We start from the raw sequence: 19,124 nt of genomic DNA, 5'->3' as shown, positions 1-19,124 counted from the left end.
CTGTACTGTGAACATCTAATAATTTCCAAATTAATTTTCTTTTACTAAAGTTAGCTACAGTAGGTTTCGTGGGTTGTCACTCAGAACCTTAAATGATAGTATCATGTGCAATTTATCAAATAATCTGAAGAGCTAGAAGAAAATTTCAAGGAAAACAGAATTATCAGAGAGAAAGAGAAAGTTCAAATAAATTAATAGCTAAGAAGAAACAGAAAAGTTAGATTTTAAACTTCCAAAGATACTAAGTTTTACTGTTTTAAGAAAGATCATTCCTCAGTTATTTAAACTTTTCCAGAATACAGAAAAAGATAAAAAGCTCTCCAACTTATTAGCAATATAATCTGATACACTTATCCAAAACTGAGTGAGCCTCTGAAAGAAATATATAAGCTAATCTTAATAATAATTATTATTAATTAATATATTATTAATATTCATGCAATAACCCTAAATAAAATATTAGCAAACCATATGTCATAAACTACAATATAGTAAAAGAATAACATATCATGATTAAGTGGGGACCATTTCAGAAATACAGGGGTGTTCAACATTAGGATATCTATTAATGTAATTCAGTATATTAAAATCTTTAATTATTTAAAATAATAGATTAAATAAGAGAATCTGTATATGGAAAAGGCATTTGATGAGTTGAATGCCAATTCCTAATTTTTAAAAAATGAACAGTCTAAGTAAAGAACAAATATCATTAACCTGATAAAGGGTAGAAACCAATAGTAAACACCACATACGACGCTGAAACACTAGAGCCAAACCTATTGGACTCTGGAATAAAACCAAGGATGCCATATTTCAATACTGTTGTTATTATTGGAAGCAATAAACATGAAACATTTATAAATATTGAAGTAGAAGAGACAAAACTGCCATTATTTGCAGGTGAAATGATCGTCTACTTGGATAACTGAAAAACCATTAGCCCTAATGTCAAAGTTTATTAAAGTGATTGGATACAAAATCAATATAAGGAAATGACTTTCCTATTTGTCAGTACTTAACAAAAAGAAAGTGTAATGGATGGGTCACAATGCCTGACATTCTATATAGTTTCTATCTCTTCCCTCAGAATTTCAGTGAAAATAAATGTAAAAATAATTCCATTGCATCATCAAAAAATAAAGAGGGATTCTACCAACAGGATACAAACAGTGAAGATTTACTGGAATACAGACAATAGAGAGGAAGAGATTAACTGCGAAACTTAAAGGAGTTTTAAGAAATGTTAAACTGATATAGGTGACAATAAACATATCCAGAATAAGGGAGACAACAAAATAAAGACAGTGCAATATGATAGAAGTGATAGACTAGGTGATCAATTAAATAAAGGCCAAAACAATTCAGCCAGCATTCCATTCTTGGGGAAACTTACTTTAGCGTGTGCTCCAGGATAAAGCCTACAGAAGGCTCCCTGCAGCGCATGTACTAACCCAGTGACCCTGGAGTGGACACTAGGGCAGGAGAGGCAGAGAACCATTCTAGGCACATACAACTTCACAAGGTTCAGGCAATCTCTGCACTTAAAAAACAAGCCATAAGCAAGCTCCCTAGGCTTCACATCCCACCCCACCTTCTCCTACACAGTCATCCACACAGGGCTCTGCAGTCAGAATCAACACAATCAGTATGTACTGCACAATAAAAAGAAAAATAAAGACCAATCTCATTTATGATTATAGGTGCAAAAACCCTAAACGGAACATGAGCAAACTGATATGAACAAAATCTTAAATGGGATTCAACAGTCTATTTAATAATAACATTAACATGTATTTGACAAATTTTTATACACACACATACATATGTACATTGAGGTGGGAAGCCCCATGAAAAAGATGGCAGGACCCCCAGGCAGGGCCACTACCCTCCTGCAAGCACAGTTCGGTTCCCTGGCCCTGAGGCAGTATCTCACTTTTTAAACTCTGAAATGGCTTACTTCTAGGAAAGCGGAACTTATCCCTAAGATTCTGTTGGTTCCCTGAGCTAACTCCTGATTGGTCCATTTCCCTCACTCCTGACTGGTCCATTTCCCTCACTCGTAATTGGTCCATTTCTACAAAGCTTGTTCCTAATTAGTCACCTTTGTTATACCTTATTTGCATATGATGTTACAAAATGTTGCAAAATCTAGACTGGTAGCCAATAAAAGCCTGTGCAAACCTACAGATGGGGTCCAGAGCTTGGAGTGTTAACTCCTCTGGGCCTGCCGGTGTAATAAACCTGAGTTCTCCAACTCTCCAAGTGCTGCTTGGTCTCTCGCCCGGATCCAGGTTGCTGTCACAACTGAGCTGTAACACTGAGCTGTAACACACTTTGTTGCAACACATAGGTGCAAGTAAATAAGTAATTATGTTAATGTCCTAATTTCAGGGTAGGAGAGGCACACGTTTAAATTCAAAGAAACAAAAACCTTTTAGTCTTAACTTTGAATTGGACGTTGACAGTGAACCATAATTTTTTTTTCTTTCTAAAAATAAGTACTGCCTGTCTCCACTGATAAGGTACAGAAGTCATGACCACCCCTAGTGCCAGATTGTGTTCTTTACATACCATCTCCTATTAAAAGAAATAAAGGCTCCTTAAAGAAAGGGCTGGAGTATGAAAGGTATAAGATACGTCAGGTAGAGGCACTTTGTATCAGAAAGTAAGGAAGCTATCAGAGGCTAGTAAGTGGTATTAAAAGACATAGGACCGAACTTGAAGGAGTTCTCACAAGCCAAAGATGAAACAATTTAAGCCTTAAAAAGGACAATAATAACAAAGGATTTTAAATAAAAATAAATATTTAAAAATAATGAAGAAAAATTCTTTATTTCAGCTAATAACTGCTGAAGTAATGATAAAATTAGCATACCACCATTTTGCAACCCCTCAAGAGTGGATGAATCCAGGTGAGGATCAATAGCTGCTAAAACCATAAGGTTTAAAGCTGGCAGGGAAATTTCTAACAGATGGATCAGGGTGACATGTCGATTCCACTGATCATCTTAACGTTGCCAAGAAGAAACAACAGATGTCATGTGCCTCCCCATGTGATGGTGTAAGACATGTTCTTGAAAAAAAAAAAAATTGAATCCCAACATTATCAATTCCCCAGTTCTCACTACCAGTCAACTATCAGTTTATAGAAAACACAGAGGATAGAGAAACATGGTTAATACCACCAAGAAGATGGGAAATTCTATAAGATAAAACAAATAGGTGCCATGACAAAAAATAGGGAAAGGAAATTGATACAGAATAAAAGAAACTTAAGAGACATATCAACTAAACGTAATGCATGGATGGAGATTGTACGTAAAAAATGAATTGTATTATAAAGATTTCATTTTTCTTTTGTGATTTCCTTGTATAATCTGCTTGTTTTACACTTTGTTAGCACCTGTTTTACAAACACGACTTAGAGTTCAATGCTGTGATTTTTGAAGACTGAGTGAACGATGAAAAAGAATTCTAGGCAATTCTGATAGTAAAAAAGAATCACAACTTAAAAATGCTGCAATGGCTCCAGCAAAATTGAAAAGACAAAAAAAAAAAACAAACAAAAACCCACAGTAAAGGAGCAAATAATTTCAAGTGGCCTTTGGAACCCCAGAGTAAAAAATCTGTTTTAAAAAAGTCACCTTTATTTGACACAACAGTGCAAAATGATTATAAATCAATAAAAAAAAGTTAAAAAAAAGATATGAAGAAAAAAGTCACCTTTTAGAAAAGGAAGTTATTAAGTGGCAGAACCTTTTGACTAACAAAGGGGAAAAAGTTCCAAAATTGGTAAGAACATCACAATTCTAGTATGTAAATTTATAGAGAGTAAAATGTAAGAACAAGACATAATATGAGAAACTAAAAAAGTTTCACTCTTAAAGTTCAATAAATTGATATAACTGATGACATATCACATGATGCTAAAGATATTTTTGTATAATAAGCCAAAAAACAACTTTTATTCAGATTGATAAATGAACAGATTTCAACAACAAATGTATTAGGATAGCACCTGTGCAATATGTAAATTGTGGTGAAATTCAAGAAAATTTTTTTCTGCTATAAAATGCTGCCCCAAACAAGCAAAGGCCAAGATACATTTACTGTTTTGTCTTCATATTGGAAACAAAAGGTACATCTTGGAGGAAATGAGTGGGCATCTGCACTGATGGTGCCCTGTCAATGATCTGAGCATTGTTCCCTGAGAGGGTTCACTCTCATGAAAGAGAAAATCCTGATGTATTCACAACACACTGCTCTCCTCCCAGAGAGGTGCTGGTGTTAGAAACTTTTGGAGCTAAAATGAAAAGAATTCTGGATGATGCTACAAAAATGATTAAACTTGTCAAAGGCCAGTTTACTTGAGAATATTTAAAAAACTATGTAAACACCTGGACAAAAGACCACATAAATCTGCCATATACATAAAATCTTATGACTTAAGAGATCACTGGATCTGGGGGAAGCTAGCTGCCATGTCGTGAGAATGCTTAAGCACTCAGTTAAGAGGCCCATGTGGCAAGGAACTGAGTGTCCTTGGCAACAGAGAGCATTAGCTTGCTAGGCACACCTCAGAAATTGATCCTCCACCCTCAGTTGTGCTTTCAGTTGTCTCTAGCCCCTGTCAACATCATGACTGCAACCTCATGAGACCTGGAGCCAGAACCATCCAGCTAAGCTGCTCCTGAATTTCTGATTTACAGAGATTACGCAACATAATGTTTATTGTATCAAGCCACTAAATGTTGGGGTAATTTGTTACACAGGGAGAGAAACTAATATTGATTTTGATTAACAGGATGTTTGAGCTGAAAAGTGAACTGTGGGAATACGAGGGCCTGGAGAAAATATTTATATCAAGTGACAAGATTCTTAGGTTTAAATGGAAACTGAATCTTTGGAAAAAGCATATGGCAATAGAAATCACTGAAATGTTTCTGCTGCTGCTTGTACTTGAGAGTGAGCAAATTTCAAGTTGAGACCAAACCACCTGGTGGAATTGCAGAACAGGAAGAGTTTGTGAGATTATGGTTATAAATGTAAGATGAAATTTACTGACTTGCCCTTCTACAAGTGCTGGATTTCTGTGAAAGCAACCTACCATTCATACAAAAGTAATAAACATTTTATCATTCCAACTTCCTGTGTGAGCAAGCTTTTTCTTAGTGAATGAGCATGAAGAACAGTGACAGAAATCATCTCATTTCAGTTGAAAATGAAATCTATGTATGCCAGTCTCAAGATCAACTCAGAATTGACTATATACACAGCAAAAGACAAGCAAAGATTTCATACTAAACAGGTAAATATCATTTTTTTTAGTTTCAAAAGTAATACTTTCATACACATACAGGAAAAGAATAATATTCATTAAAATCAAATTGCAATCTACTAAATTAAATGAAAATTTGAAGTTTCCTCTCCCACTTATTTTGCATCAGAATTGATATCCTATTATAATAACTATAAATGGAATATAACCTTTAAAATTATGAATCACTATATTGTACACCTGTAACTTATATAATATTGTATAACAACTATTCTTCAATTTAAAAAAAAGAATTGATATCCTTTGTGAGAAGGGGGAAACAACATAGAGTAGGCTAATAAACTGGACAAAAATAAACAGATTCATGGAAAAACACCATTCTCTACTCAGAAGAGCACTGAGTTGTACAACAATGTGAACCACTGAATTATACACTTCAAAATTAATAGTGTGGTACATTTTATGTTATGTGTATTTTACCACAGCTGAAAAAAAAGAGCATAGACAATTATTACTGGATTATTATGTCTACATGTCTATAAACTGCTGATCGTGTTAACATAACAGGATGGAGATACACATATATATAAAATTTGTATGCAGGATTTTCTGACATAAAAATTACTTCAATGATTCCTCCAGGGTAAAAAAGACAGAAAAAGGCTGATCTAGTGGGTGGGAAATACAGATTTTTCAAGAAGGAAGTGTTCTACAATGGCAGAGAAAGAGAAGCAAGATCATGATGCTGGCCTGATGAGGTGGAGAAATGTTGTACAGCTGGAGTGAAATAAAATTAATTATATAGAAAGTTTAATCAATGGAGAAATTTTATCTTAGAGTTGTTGCTAAAGGAAATGGGGAATTACTTGGGGTCCTGAGAATGGCTTTGGTATGAGGAAACTGAGTAAGTTCAGTATGTCATCATATGCAGTACAGATGGAAGTAAAGTTAAGACCGGAATCATTTATTTTGAGGCAACAAAGATGCTCAGAATGTGAGGATGTTGTAGTTCTCTGTAATTATTTCTGGAGTTTCGAGTTGTAGATTATATTGGGTGATTCAGGGTAGGAATAACAGAGGAAAGTGTGGCAGAGACAACAGGAGGCTTGTAACGACAGTAGAAAGCTACTTTAGAATGAATGAATAGAAATTGATATCTTTAAATAAGAGAGACTGCAACCAAGGCTGGGTGGGATGGTGAAAATGATGGTAGAGAAGGAGGGTGCTCAAAGATTTGAGTCCACAGATTCGGAAACCAAGAGTATGATGCTACCATGAAGACAAACAGGGAATTGGAATGATGAATAACTTGGAAAGAGGAAGGAATGAGATTGTGGGTGGTGGTGCAGAAAAGGACTGTGGGCTGTGAGAATCTATGGTTCTAGTTTGTCCTTCTAACTAGCTGAGGAAGTCAATTCGCTTCACTGAATGTCAATTCCTTACATATAAAATAAAGGGGCACCATGTAATCTCGAAAGCCCCATAAAAATTCAGTGGTTTCATCACATTGAGTTGGAGACAACAGTGGGATATCAAAGGGAGATAAAACACTGAACATCAACAAAACAAAACAGAGCAGGGTAGCTATGAATAACTCCTCCTCTGTAGGATGTATAGAATTTAAAGTACATTTGACAAATCTGAATAAAAATTCATTGATCAATTTCCTTTCTATATTACTGTTAGGTGCTTTCTCAAGAAACTTATACTTTAGTGAGACGACATATTGTGATTCCTAGTATTTCCGCAGTTAGGTTTACGAAGTTCTTCCAATATGAAAATAACCCTCTGAAAAAGGTACCAATCCCCACCCTCTTTCAAAGAAGCGGTTGACTGTGTTAAATACTAAAGTAAGGTCTCAGAAGATTCGAGTGAAAAGAGACCAACCAAATTTAATAAATGGGAGATGGCTAGCTTTTTGGGGGAGAGAAGTTTTAGCGGAAGTCAGATACTAAAGGCTTAAAGACATAAGGGGAAGGGGGCTTGTAGTATCGACAGTGTACAGCCTGTCGGTGCTCAAAACGTACTTGACAAAAGAATAAACTATCTGGTACGAAAGATAAAAATATATAATCGGCTTTCTGTCAGATAACATAGTATTTTAAAAGTATACGCACGCATGCATTTTTTTTTCCCTTTAGTGAAACCGTAGGACAAATCGACAGCATAAGAGAGCCCACAACGCGCGTACTTCAAAAGATCCGGAAGAAACAAGCGACTCGAAAGAACGCAGACGTGCTCTTCCACTGAGTTCCGACGCGACCAGACCCACCTCCCGCCAGCGCGCGGCTCAAAACTCCTCAGAGCTTCGGGCGGAACAGCTGCAGGAGCTGGCAACCAACCGACGAGCGCCGGGACCGCAGTGCAACCTGGGAAGCCAGAACGCACGGCCAATCCGCTCCTGCCAGGACCCCGCCGGGCTGCTGGGAGAGAGGCGGTCCCTGACGCCAGCCATCTCCAACGGCAACCCCGCGGCGGTACTTCCTGCAGCGCCCTAAGGTAAAGGACGCCGCTGTTGTACGTCACTTCCTCTGCTCGCGGTAGGCAAGTAGACGTAACTGTCGTAAGTTAGCGGTTGAAATTAGATCTTATTGATACTCCTACAGCGCTGAACGTTGTTTCGGAAAAGTGACAGCGTTGCTGGTTCTGCCGGTGACCGACTGGTTTTGTAAACCAGTTATTCGACTGTTTAGTCGGTCCCCTCCTCCTCACCCCCCGCTTTGTGCCGGTACGGTGGCCGAGGAGGCTCTCGTGCGGCGGAAGTACCGGGCGGGTGGGTGTGCGTACCCGGGACTGAGGTGCACGTGGCGCCGGTGAGTGGCGGGAGAGGGCTGGGAGATTGGACACGGAACCCAGCGGAGGGCGGGAGGGAATGCGACCGAGGACCTTGCTGCCTGGTGGGGGAGGAGATACTAACCGGGGGCGACGCGGCTAGTGAGTGCTTGGTCCGAGCTCACAGGGCTATGGGGAGGTGACACTCACTCTTCGGGCTCGTCACTGGCGGCCTGGCCGTGGGTGAGGTGGCAGGGTTGATATTATTATTATGTCCCCTTTTATGGTGTTCCGACCGAAGCGCAGAGGGGTTCGGCGCTGTACCCAGGAGGCCACAATGATCGAAAGGCACGCACTGTTTTTCTCACCAGGTAGGAGCGAGCATGTCTTTCCGAGGCGGAGGTCGTGGAGGCTTTAATCGAGGTGGCGGCTTCGGTCGCGGCGGCAGCAACAACCACTTCCGAGGTGGAGGCGGCGGTAATTTCAGAGGCGGCGGCGGCGGCAGAGGAGGATTTGGACGAGGGGGTGGCCGCGGAGGCTTTAACAAAGGGCAAGACCAAGGACCTCCAGAACAAGTAGTTTGTATGTCGGTTTCAAAGCTTGGCCTACTTGGGGGGCGGGGGGGGGAGGTGGAGCGGGGTCGAGGAACCGAGGTTGTGAGTTTTTGTTTGACTGGAAGTCAGTTGCTGAAAGGTAGGTCTAGCAGCTCTCTGTCATACGGAGGTTGCTGCTTGGTTGGGGAGTCAAGTCTACGGAGGGTCTGTAAAATGACTTATAATAGCTGTGCTGTAGTATGTAAGGTGCAGTTCAAGAAAGCTGAAAGACACTTAGAATGCATGGTGGAGATTGAACTTGGATTGAAAGGAAGACATTAAATAGATAATATGCGCTTACTCCTATTGTCCCTATTTCGCAGATAAGAAAACTGTAATTGAGAGCTAAGTTTCTTCGCTAGGGTCAAGTGATAAGTGATCTTAAATGATATATTTGAGGTACTAAGTCATGTTTTCTGACTCCAAAGCCCATGCTTTCAATTGCAGTAAGAGAAATGAGGAAAAAAAATTGCTTGGAAGGGAAACTACAGCGGAAAAGTCAAGAAAAGGGCCTAATTAGAGCAGTTTTGGAATAATTATCAATGAGGAAGGATGAAAGTCATGGAAAGTTAGACAGATTTGACAGTAGAAGCCTACATCAAAGAGGAAAAAGGATGAACAGAGTCTAATGTAAAGAGTAGGTGGGATTGGTATGCAAGATGCTTTGAAGAGGTCAGCAGCTTGAGTCAAAGATCCTAGCCTACAAGCCTAGCCTATAACAGTCCGTGCATGACACTTTGAGAGCATGGTGGAAATGAGGAAAGAAAAGAAGTGTTAGACGGGAGAGATATTTAATGGAGACAAAGTCAGGACAACTTGGTTAATACTAAGAATAAAAGGGTCTAGGTTTTGAGCTGGGGTGATAGGCATGGATAGTTGGTTTTGTAGGAATATGATGAGTAGTTTTGTTTAGGTTAACCATAAGTTAGATATAAAGGTAGTATTTTGAGGTTCTAGACTTCCTTGGAAAAGACTGAAGTCATTGATGAAGAGGTGGTGCTGGGAAGTTATGAAGTGGGGGAAAAAAGACAGGAGATCAACAGAGACTGACTTAGGGATGAAGAGATGGAAGAAGAGACAGTAGAATGAAGCATAGTTTAATCACATACTAATAGTTATTATAATAAAATAACTTACTATAGGTTGAGTTCTCAATGTGCCAGGTACTTTCTAAGCACTTGACATTTATCATTGCACGTAATCCTCACAATACTAGATGTTAGGTGTCGGTACTGTTACTACCCCTACATTAAAGATGAGGACACTGAAGCAGAGGGAAGGCAAGAACCTTACCCCAGGTCACATAGCTAGTATGTAGTGGACCAACTCAGGAAGGCTTTTTTTGCCTCAGAGGAGAACAGATACGATGAAGTCGCAGGTAGCCAAGGAGAAAGCTTCAGAAGAGGTTGGTCAGTATCACTTGAAATTGTTTTATATTGTAACATTTTCTTGTCCTCTTTCAGTATTGGGAGAGTTCCTGCACCCCTGTGAAGATGACATAGTTTGTAAATGTACCACAGATGAAAATAAGGTGCCTTATTTCAATGCTCCAGTTTATTTAGAAAATAAAGAACAGATTGGAAAAGTGGATGAAATATTTGGACAACTTAGAGATTTTGTATCCTTTTTAACTGGAAGATGTAGCCATCTCATTGAAAGGTTATTATTTGCCTTTTCTGGAGCCATGTATTGATTAAACTAAAATTGTTTCTTCATTAAATTGGACAGAGTATTGGTAACATTCGACCATAAGGGAAAATCAAGAGAGAAGAATGTGTTTCCGCATATATTGAGAAGGTAGGCCGTATACGTGCGACTTCCTTTTTGGAAGGTTTTAGAAATGATTGCCATTTGGATAAGTGTCACAGGGTTGACGTACTTTGCTTTGGATATGATGATGCCACTGTAATATGGTGGAATTGGAAGTTTTAAAACAAAAGTGAAAACTTCATTGCTACTTGGAAACTCATTTCTTACTTTTTCTAAATATTTCCATATATTATAAACTTGTTGTTTTTAAAATTGCACATGAATTCAGAAGGTTATCGTCTTCAATCTTAATTGCTTATTCCTTAATAGAGTTAATAGTATTTTTCAGTTAAATTGTCAGAAAACATGAAGGCATCTTCCTTTAAAAAACTACAGAAGGTGAGTCAAGCCTTTGATACGTAGGATCCTTGGTCTTATAAGCAAAAGACCTACGGTAGTTACTAGGACAGTTTTACATAGGGCACTTGTTACTCCCTCAGTATGTCACTAGTGAAGCTCTTAAACTGAGATGTTCTGTACTTTAGACATTGAACTTACCAATCTTTAAAGAAATGTATCAAATTCAGTTTTTCAGAAAGTAATCCTTGGTCATATTAGCAAATTCTGTAACTGCTAGAGTATATTTTTTAGCTTATATAAAACTCATTGGAAAGCTTGTGTTCTAAGTATAACTTGCATTATGAAGCTTATATTATCTGGGAGAAGTCAGGTGTTAAATGATTTTACAGATATTTCAGTAACATGATATATGCTGTAAAGGAGAAATATAGGCTGCTATGACAATTTTAGTAGTGAGACAAAGTTTAGTGTATTGGCTTTCTGAGAATGTGAGCTTGAAGCTGAGACCTGCAAGTTGACTACGAGTGACTCCCAAATCTGGTTGCACAATACCTGGGGGAGCTTTTTAGAGGATGTATTTCTAGGATGTACTCCTAAACCCAGTGGGTCCTAGGGACAAGGATTCAGTTTTAAAAAGGAAAAGTGGATGATTTTGATAAGTTTAGGCTAGCACTTGGGAACCACTGCACTAGCCAAAGAGGAGGAGGAAGTGCATTATAAGTAGGCAAGTCTCAGATAGTAAGACACTTCAAGGATCTAAAATAGGCAGAGGTAGAGCTTGGACATAGAACATTTAGGAGGAGTGAAGAATGTTGTGAATTAATGGTTGCAGAGGTAGGCAGAGGCTAGATTATTAAGGCTTTCAGGTTATGAAAAGAATTTAGACTTTAATTTTGTTTTGAAATATAAGGATATATATGATTAAATTTATATTTAAAAGAGGGCACTGAAAAAATAAAAGAGCACTTGGAAAGAAATCAGAACTCTATGTGAAGGGACCACGTTGGAGACTGCTGCTTTAGTCCTGGAAGAAATATTTAAGACTAGGGTAGTAACAGTGGAAATGGAGAAAAAGTTGTTGAATTTATGAGAGATACAGAAAGTAGAATTGATAGGTCTTGATAATTGATTAGCTATTGAAGTTGAAGTAAAAAGTATCACCATCTTTTCAGCTGTGATTTCAACATCTTGTGGATGGTATCACCGTTCACTAAAATGGGCAACACTAGAGAACAAAGAAATTAGGGGAAGATAATGAATTTAGTTTTGGGCATAAAGAGTTTGAAGCATTTGTGAGATATTCAGTGGTTAGGAACTCAAAGGAAGAGTCTGGATTAGAGATGGATTTGGGAAGTTGTCGTTGGATAGACAGTGTATGATATAGTCTAGGAAGAGAGAGAGAGGGGAACAGAGCTTTGGGGCACCTTTAAATTTATTTATATCTGTTAATGGAGACTGAACAGTAATTGCCAGTAAAGGAGGAGGCCAACGGGGAGAGTTTCATAAAAGTGATGTCACCAAAGTAAAGCGAACAGAATGTTTCCAAGAAGTGCTCAAGTGGCAAAATGCAAAGTATTTATTGGATTTAACAACTTGGAGATCAACAGATCATGGAGCCAATGGAGTGGTAGGCTCATAAGCCAGGTTGGAATAGTAGATGAGATGGGGACAGTGCCTGGTTGCTAGTGTATGGCTACTGGCTGTAGAAACCCTGAGAAGTACCCACTGGGAAACTGCACTGCTGCAGGTGGTCCCGAGAGCCAGGCTTCTCATTTGGTGACCTGAGAAAAGAATTTGTCTGTAATAGCCACTTGAATTTGATCTGGATTCCTGCCTTTTCTCACATCACTATTTGAGCATTTGTTATTTAGTGTTTTTTATCGTAGATGCGAAATTGTACATTCTTCCTTTCTCATTTTAAGATCTACTGTTCATTCCCTCCTTATCAGCCTAGGTTATTATTTTAGTTTCTAGACCGATGCTGTCCAGTTGAATTTTCTTAATGGTGGAAATCCCTGCCCAATGCAGTAGCCACTAGCCATTTGTAGCTGTTGGGTACCTGAAATGTGGCTAGTGTGACTCAGAAACTGAACTTTAAGTGTTGGTTAATTTAAGTCTAAATAGGCACTTGTGGCTAGTGGCTGCCATATTGGACAATGCAGAACTAGACAGTGTTTTTGAGGGATATATTTGTGAAGGGCAAAAGAGTGTAGGGTGATACTAAAGAGGGATTTAAACATCTTATTACAAGTAATACATTACAGATTTGAAGCATGTGTGTTTTGTGTAAAATTGTGTAATACACCTATTATATTTCATTATCTTGAAGAATATGCTCTTTAACCCCAAATACGGAGGGGGGAGGTTAATTTTTACATATCTTCCATTACTTATGTTCAGTAAATAGTTACTGATTTGATCTTTTATTAAAGTCTTGAAATACCCAGCATGTCAGTGCTTCATTTTGAATTTTAATGCTACATTTTTAGTAATTTCATTTTTCTTGTGGCAATTCTGTTAGTGATAATGTGGTTAATTTTTGGAGGGCATTATCTATTTTTAAAGAGAAATGAGATTGAATTGGTCTTGGTTTTTATTTTTATTCATGTAATGTTTACTGTATGCTGAGTTTAAGTGCTTTATTTTTATACATTACTCTTGATCCTCACAAGGACTATGTGAAGTAGGCTCCTTATTATCTTCATCTTACAGATCAGAAAACTGAGGCACAAAGAAATTAAATCCTTGCCTAGGGTTTCACAGTAGTAAGTAGTAGAGTTGGGATTTGAACCCAGGCTGTTGAGTCTAGCATGTAGGTTCTTGATAATTGTACTGTACCAGCCCCCCAACTCATCATGCTAATTGTTTCTATTATACTTCCAGTTTTATATAGACCCATATAAGCTGCTGCCATTGCAGAGGTTTTTACCTCGACCTCCAGGTGAGAAGGGACCTCCAAGAGGCGGTGGCAGGGGAGGTCGAGGAGGAGGAAGAGGCGGAGGTGGCAGAGGTGGTAGAGGTGGTAAGTTACCTATGGGGGGAAATTTCTAATGAGATTTAATAAGTCTCAGCCAGCTTATGTAGTACAATTTAATTCTGTATATAGGCAAACTTCCTTTATGTTTAATTTTTTAGTGAAGCTGTTTTCAAATCTTGGCTGATTGCCACAGTAATGATACCTAGTTTCAGTAACTTACTGAAAAAGAAAAAAGGTATTTTGAGGGATTTCATCTCGCTGGGTTATTCATGTTTTGATGAGCATTTTATGAAGTCCAAGATTATCTTAACTGAATTTTAGTTTTTTAGAACATCATTGAGTGGTGATTATATATCAGGAGCTGGTCATTTATTCTTTTAACATCCAAGTATATTCTTTTAATATTTAGCAAAACCTTGTGAGGTTAGGTGATAATCTTTATTATTTGTCCTAATCAGACAATTGGCAGCTCAGAAAAAAAACTCATATCTTATGATATCATGTCAGAGACTGCTACCAATAAATTCCCTGCTTTGATTTCAGTATTTATATATATATATATACACATATACATATATATTTCGCCAGAGTTTGGATATTTTCATCATTATGGGCAGCTGGATGATGAGCAGGGTGGGGGATGAGGGTGGATGCAGCATTGGGTGTGCTTAGATCTGTGACTCGTGTGGTGGGTGAGTGACAGGATGATGGGCAGAGCCAAAGTGGTGAAGGAGAGGGGCTGCAAATTAGGGTTGGACAGTTTCTGATACTGAATCAGGAAAGAGAGAATTCTGCTTTCACTTTTGCCTCTCAGCTGTCATTTCATTCCATAAATGTACCTTTTTGGGTCTGGATAGCTTGGAGGAAATCTCTTAAGAGACACGAACATATTTCTTTCTTAAATGTTTTTGAGGAGTATCCCTTTGAGAATTTGATGAATGGAGATGCCCTCATTCCCATTCTGAATTCAAACTCATGTATACCATTTAAAAAATTTTCACAAGTCTATCAGTCTGGTTTCTTAAAACCTTTTTTTTATATCGGTAATTTGGAAGTATGTTTGTTTCCTCATTTTATAATTTCTTTTTCTATTTTATCATTCTTTACAAAGTTAGCTTCCAAAATAAGTAAAAATGGAGACTGCAGTAGGAAGCCAACTGTGTTGGATGATAGAAAAATGCTTTAAAAACTTAATTTCAAGGCTCATCAGCATGTGAGCATCAGTGATGGTCTGTATGCAGCTCAATTAACCTTAAACATTATATTTATGGTAGTATCCCCAGAGCCAAACCACTCATATCTGCTACTTTTTGTTCTTTTGTTCTTAAGATAAAAAGTCTTATTTCAATTAAAAAAAGTATTTACCATAAGCAAAAGTTGAGGTACTCATATATTTAACAATAGGACTAAATTGAACTTCAAAGTAACAAGCATTTCTAACTTATTAAAACAGAAAACTTGTTTAAAAAATTGTTACCTAGGGTTTTAACCTGCTGCTGTATTGGGAAATTACTATAGAAAAAAAAAACTATCTTTTAAAAAATTCTGCAAGATAAAATATGTGAGTCTCTATTTATAATTGCAAGAATTGTATTGATAGGCTTATTAGATGATGGTAGACTACTGTTATTTAATTAATGTTTCCTTTATTTTTAGGTGGTTTTAGAGGAGGAAGAGGTGGAGGTTTCAGAGGAGGAAGAGGGGGTGGTGGTTTCAGAGGTGAGTGAGAAAAATAATCGTTAAATGACCGACTTTCTAGAAATGGTATTGCCTACCATTTTTAATTTTTATTTCCATTTGCCAGCAAGTATATAGAACACCATGGTGTTCCTTGCTATAGCATAATGTATACCTTCATTTTATATCACTTTTCCCTTTGAATTTTTTTACCCACTTCTGATTTATTTGGCTGTATATTTAATTTGAAAAGCAAAAAAGTATAATATAAGTGACAGTTAAATTTGGTAAAGTAAGTTGGATAATAAACCTTACAAGAACTAATGCTGATTTTAAACTTTTTTGGGTAATAGTGTTATTAAAAATTTACTTTTCTGTACCCTTAATATTTCATTTTCTCTTAATCAGGAAGAGGACATTAAGTGTAACAGTTGACAGAGACTTCACCAGTTGACTTCTGCCTCCATGATATACTTCTGTGGGTCAGAAACTTGTTTCTTGGGCCAGTCCTGAAGAACCGATCACTTTATGACAGTGGAACTCAGATGTCAACATCATGCAAAAACGAGAGCGGCAGAACAGGCAATTTTGCTCTAAAAGAGTATGAATAAGTGTTTTAATGTTTTTACAATGCTTGGAACTGTGTGGGTGTTTAATAAAGGGACCTCTTTCATTTGAAGTATATTTGAATTTTTAAAATAAAGTATCTTATTCCTTTAAGTTATTTAAAGCTGTGTTTATTAAACCAGAGCTATTTTTGAGGTTAAAAGGAACAACCCAGTAGACTTAAGATAGAAAAGATGATTTGTTTACATATATAACTGATCTTTTTAAAAAAATAGGCTAGTGGAGCAGTACTTCAACATTATCTATAAATTAACACTCCCTATCAAAATGTTTGCCTTTTTCATCTGAGAACATCAGTACCCTTTATTGTATTTTCCCTTTTGTGTGTTAGTACATAAATCAAAGTTAGTAAAGCAGCTTCTCTAATTACAATTAATAATTGATTAGAAAATTTCAGTATTGAGTATGACTCTATTAAAGTTGCAACAGCTCTATTCAAGTTGAGAACTAAAAGTCCAAGACATTTCTAAAGAAATATTTAATTTCTCTCACTTAACATAGTTGGAATGTTGAAAGCTTTAATGAATGTTTTAATTTTACCTTTTCTAAGGGACTCGGGTTTAAGATGTTATTCACCGTAAATAAATATTTGATTCCCTGCTGCATGTTCAGATTCCTGGGTAGGGACGTAGCAAGTGAAATTGGTTTTGGTCCTCATTGCTAATGTAGTTTCAAGACGTAGCCATGAAAGCAAGTTAGAATACTGTGATATAGGGTAATTTTCCCTGCCATTAAATTTCCCCCCTTCACGTGTTCATTCTCAGAAAGAATGCTGTTACCATATCTTTTCTTAAATTTTCTAGCATGCTATACCTAATATTTGGTTAACCCCTGATGCTTGTTTGAGTAGCATATAGTATTGCCTAAGTCAGTATTTGGAGTTTTACTTACCCTTTTCGATTAATGGAATTGCAGCAGGATTAATAAATATGTGAGCCATAAAGTATATATAATGAACAAATGTTGAAAATTATTTTTTCACAGGAAAAAGTAATTGTGCTTTTACAGCTTGGGAAAGGAGGCTGATTTAGAATCCTTGGGTTGAAATTTTCAATGAGAGTTAGGGTCAGAGTTTTTACTCTTGGATTGCAAAAGACATAGCACTAGAGTGGCAATGGTATTGTCCCAGGGACAAATAATAGTACAATGTTCCAATGCTTTTTTTTTTAAACATTTAAAAGAAGTGTAAAATGGCTATGATGGAAATAATATACAGGTTGGTAGACAAACCACTTGAGATTTTACTTTTTACTTTAGGTATATGTTTTAGTCATTAGCCATCTTTAAACTTTTATTTCCACATCTTATTTTTCCCTTTTCTTCCTTACAGTGGTTCTTTCTGGGTTTCCTTTGGGGCATTTGATTTTGAATCAAGTTCATATGTTTAGGGAGCCTAAATAACATTAATGCATTTGTACTGTGGTATCACTGAGTTCCATTGTAAAAGACATTTTGATGATTATTCACATATTAAATCTTTTGAGTGGTTAACTTTCTGAATGCTTGCATCATGCCAAAATAAAATGCACTTGTTGCCATAGCATTAAAAAAGTTTAGTGGAATACAACAAGCAATATTTCCTAATATTCCTGAAAATTTGGGAAGAGCTATGAAAGGAGGATTGGCTTTAGGCCAGTTGAAGTTTATGAAATTAAAAGAATCATAAGCTGTGTAAACATGATAAGCTTATAGTTGTGTTTCTTAGTGCTTTGAGCCTCATCCCAGTATCGTTTTTCTGTATCACTCAAGAAGGAAGCATAAAAAAGCACTTTGCACCTACCACATTCATGATCTGTGAAATTTTTTATCTACAGCAAAAAGCTGTCCATCTTTGGAATTATTTTTCTTTATTTCTTATGAATAGAAATAATTATTTCTGGAAAATTTAAGTGGGTGCTACAACTAGGCATAATCTGTTACAGAAAAGGAAGCGGCTATGATCCAGAGCAAACTCAAAACATTTTTGTTTTATTCTATATAGTGAATGCAAAAAAAAAAAAGAGAGAGACTTAAAACCCAGTTTTTAAAAGGGAGAGTTCCTCTTAGATTATGTTTATTGCTTTAGGGTCATATGAAAATATTTTGATACTGAAATTCTAATGAGATTCACTTTCTTGGTATAGATGCTCTTCAGAATTACTTTACATTTATAAAAATGTGAATACTAGTAGCTATAAGATCTGGGACAGATCAACCAACCTGGTTCAGCTTCTTCAGTGTATACAAGTATATAGCTGAGAGAACTGAGGCTAAAAGATTATCTTGCGTCTCTTCCTGCTATGCCATTCTAAAAATGTATAAAATTAAATTAAGTGGGTAAATACAGCCCTCTAGTGGTTCTGTGATGTGCTTACACTGTTAACTATGGCACATCTAGCATTTCTCTAAATTACTGATTTTTAAGAAATTCCCTATTGAAAAGGATCAGATTTCTATAATATTACATGACATAACGAACATGAAGGGAAAAGGTGGTAGGGATATCTTATTCTAACAGTAAATGTCCATATCAGATTGTCACTCACTTACGTAACCCACTTTTTGAGTTATAACAAGATAATCCAGAATATTTGAATAGCCCTGTACCTAACAAGGTGGATGACTGAATCTAGATACTTCAATAGGTATATGCTGTGATTATTACCAGAAAGTTATGCATATCAAAGTGTAGGATAAATTAACTGAGGTGGATTGTGAAGTAGATCATGCTGTATCCATGCTTTGAAATACATAGCTATTACTTAGATTTAGGTTTATTGACCTGGAATTTATGGTTTGGCTTTAGGGTAGAACAAATTACAGAATAATTTTATGTATACATATCTCCTCATTTTTGAAAAGAATAGAAGTGAAAAGAAAGTAGAGGAAACCTCTGTTATATGAATATATGTTGTATAAGCAAACTAAAGCATAAAGAATGTACACCAGACAATATTATAGCGTTTAGGGAAGTGAGATTTGGAAGGATGGGGGGATTAACTTCTTTACTTATCTCTAATTTAAATTGTTATGGAAAAAAACAGGAGGAACTGAAATAGAAAACTTGAAAGGGTCAACAGAAAACAGTGACCTTAATCTGAATAGTTTT

General features: G+C 36.8%; 2 protein-coding genes across 6 annotated transcripts in view; one reads left to right on the top strand and one right to left on the bottom strand.

Annotated features, from left to right (window-relative positions):
- Nucleotides 1-7,723, bottom strand: part of CFI (complement factor I) — a 52,163-nt gene extending 44,440 nt beyond the window's left edge. Inside the window, exon 1 of the mRNA XM_072938689.1 lies at nt 7,554-7,723. The gene's annotated coding sequence lies outside the window, so the exon portion shown is untranslated. The remainder of the gene's footprint in view (nt 1-7,553) is intronic.
- Nucleotides 7,690-16,133, top strand: GAR1 (GAR1 ribonucleoprotein). 5 transcript variants are annotated; one of them, XM_072938725.1, is made up of 7 exons: nt 7,690-7,780; nt 8,429-8,635; nt 10,110-10,264; nt 10,735-10,794; nt 13,639-13,777; nt 15,389-15,451; nt 15,818-16,133. In XM_072938725.1, the coding sequence occupies exons 2-7, from the start codon at nt 8,437-8,439 to the stop codon at nt 15,829-15,831; spliced, it is 630 nt and encodes a 209-aa protein (XP_072794826.1). In that variant the 5' UTR covers nt 7,690-7,780; nt 8,429-8,436; the 3' UTR covers nt 15,832-16,133. The 5 variants fall into 5 exon arrangements, with proteins under 5 accessions (XP_072794826.1, XP_031546724.1, XP_072794808.1 ...); XM_031690864.1 differs by lacking the exon at nt 7,690-7,780 and adding an exon at nt 7,807-8,094 and having other exon boundaries at nt 8,425-8,635; XM_072938707.1 differs by lacking the exon at nt 7,690-7,780 and adding an exon at nt 7,808-8,094.
- Nucleotides 16,134-19,124: the final 2,991 nt, after the last annotated feature.

The sequence above is a fragment of the Vicugna pacos genome, chromosome 2, assembly GCF_048564905.1.
Source record: "Vicugna pacos chromosome 2, VicPac4, whole genome shotgun sequence".
NCBI classification, from domain to species: Eukaryota; Metazoa; Chordata; class Mammalia; order Artiodactyla; family Camelidae; genus Vicugna; species Vicugna pacos.
Note: the sequence above shows the minus strand (reverse complement) of the source record. Positions and strands in the feature narration are given on the sequence as shown.

What these genes read in the sequence shown, in the direction of transcription:
- GAR1 (XM_072938725.1), top strand. Translation starts at nt 8,437, where the DNA reads ATGTCTTTCCGAGGCGGAGGTCGTGGAGGCTTTAATCGAGGTGGCGGC. An exon ending in TTGGACAACTTAGAGATTTT is followed by an intron (nt 10,265 to 10,734) that starts GTATCCTTTTTA and finishes TAGAGTTAATAG; the next exon opens with TATTTTTCAGTTAAATTGTC. An exon ending in CCTTTAAAAAACTACAGAAG is followed by an intron (nt 10,795 to 13,638) that starts GTGAGTCAAGCC and finishes TTATACTTCCAG; the next exon opens with TTTTATATAGACCCATATAA.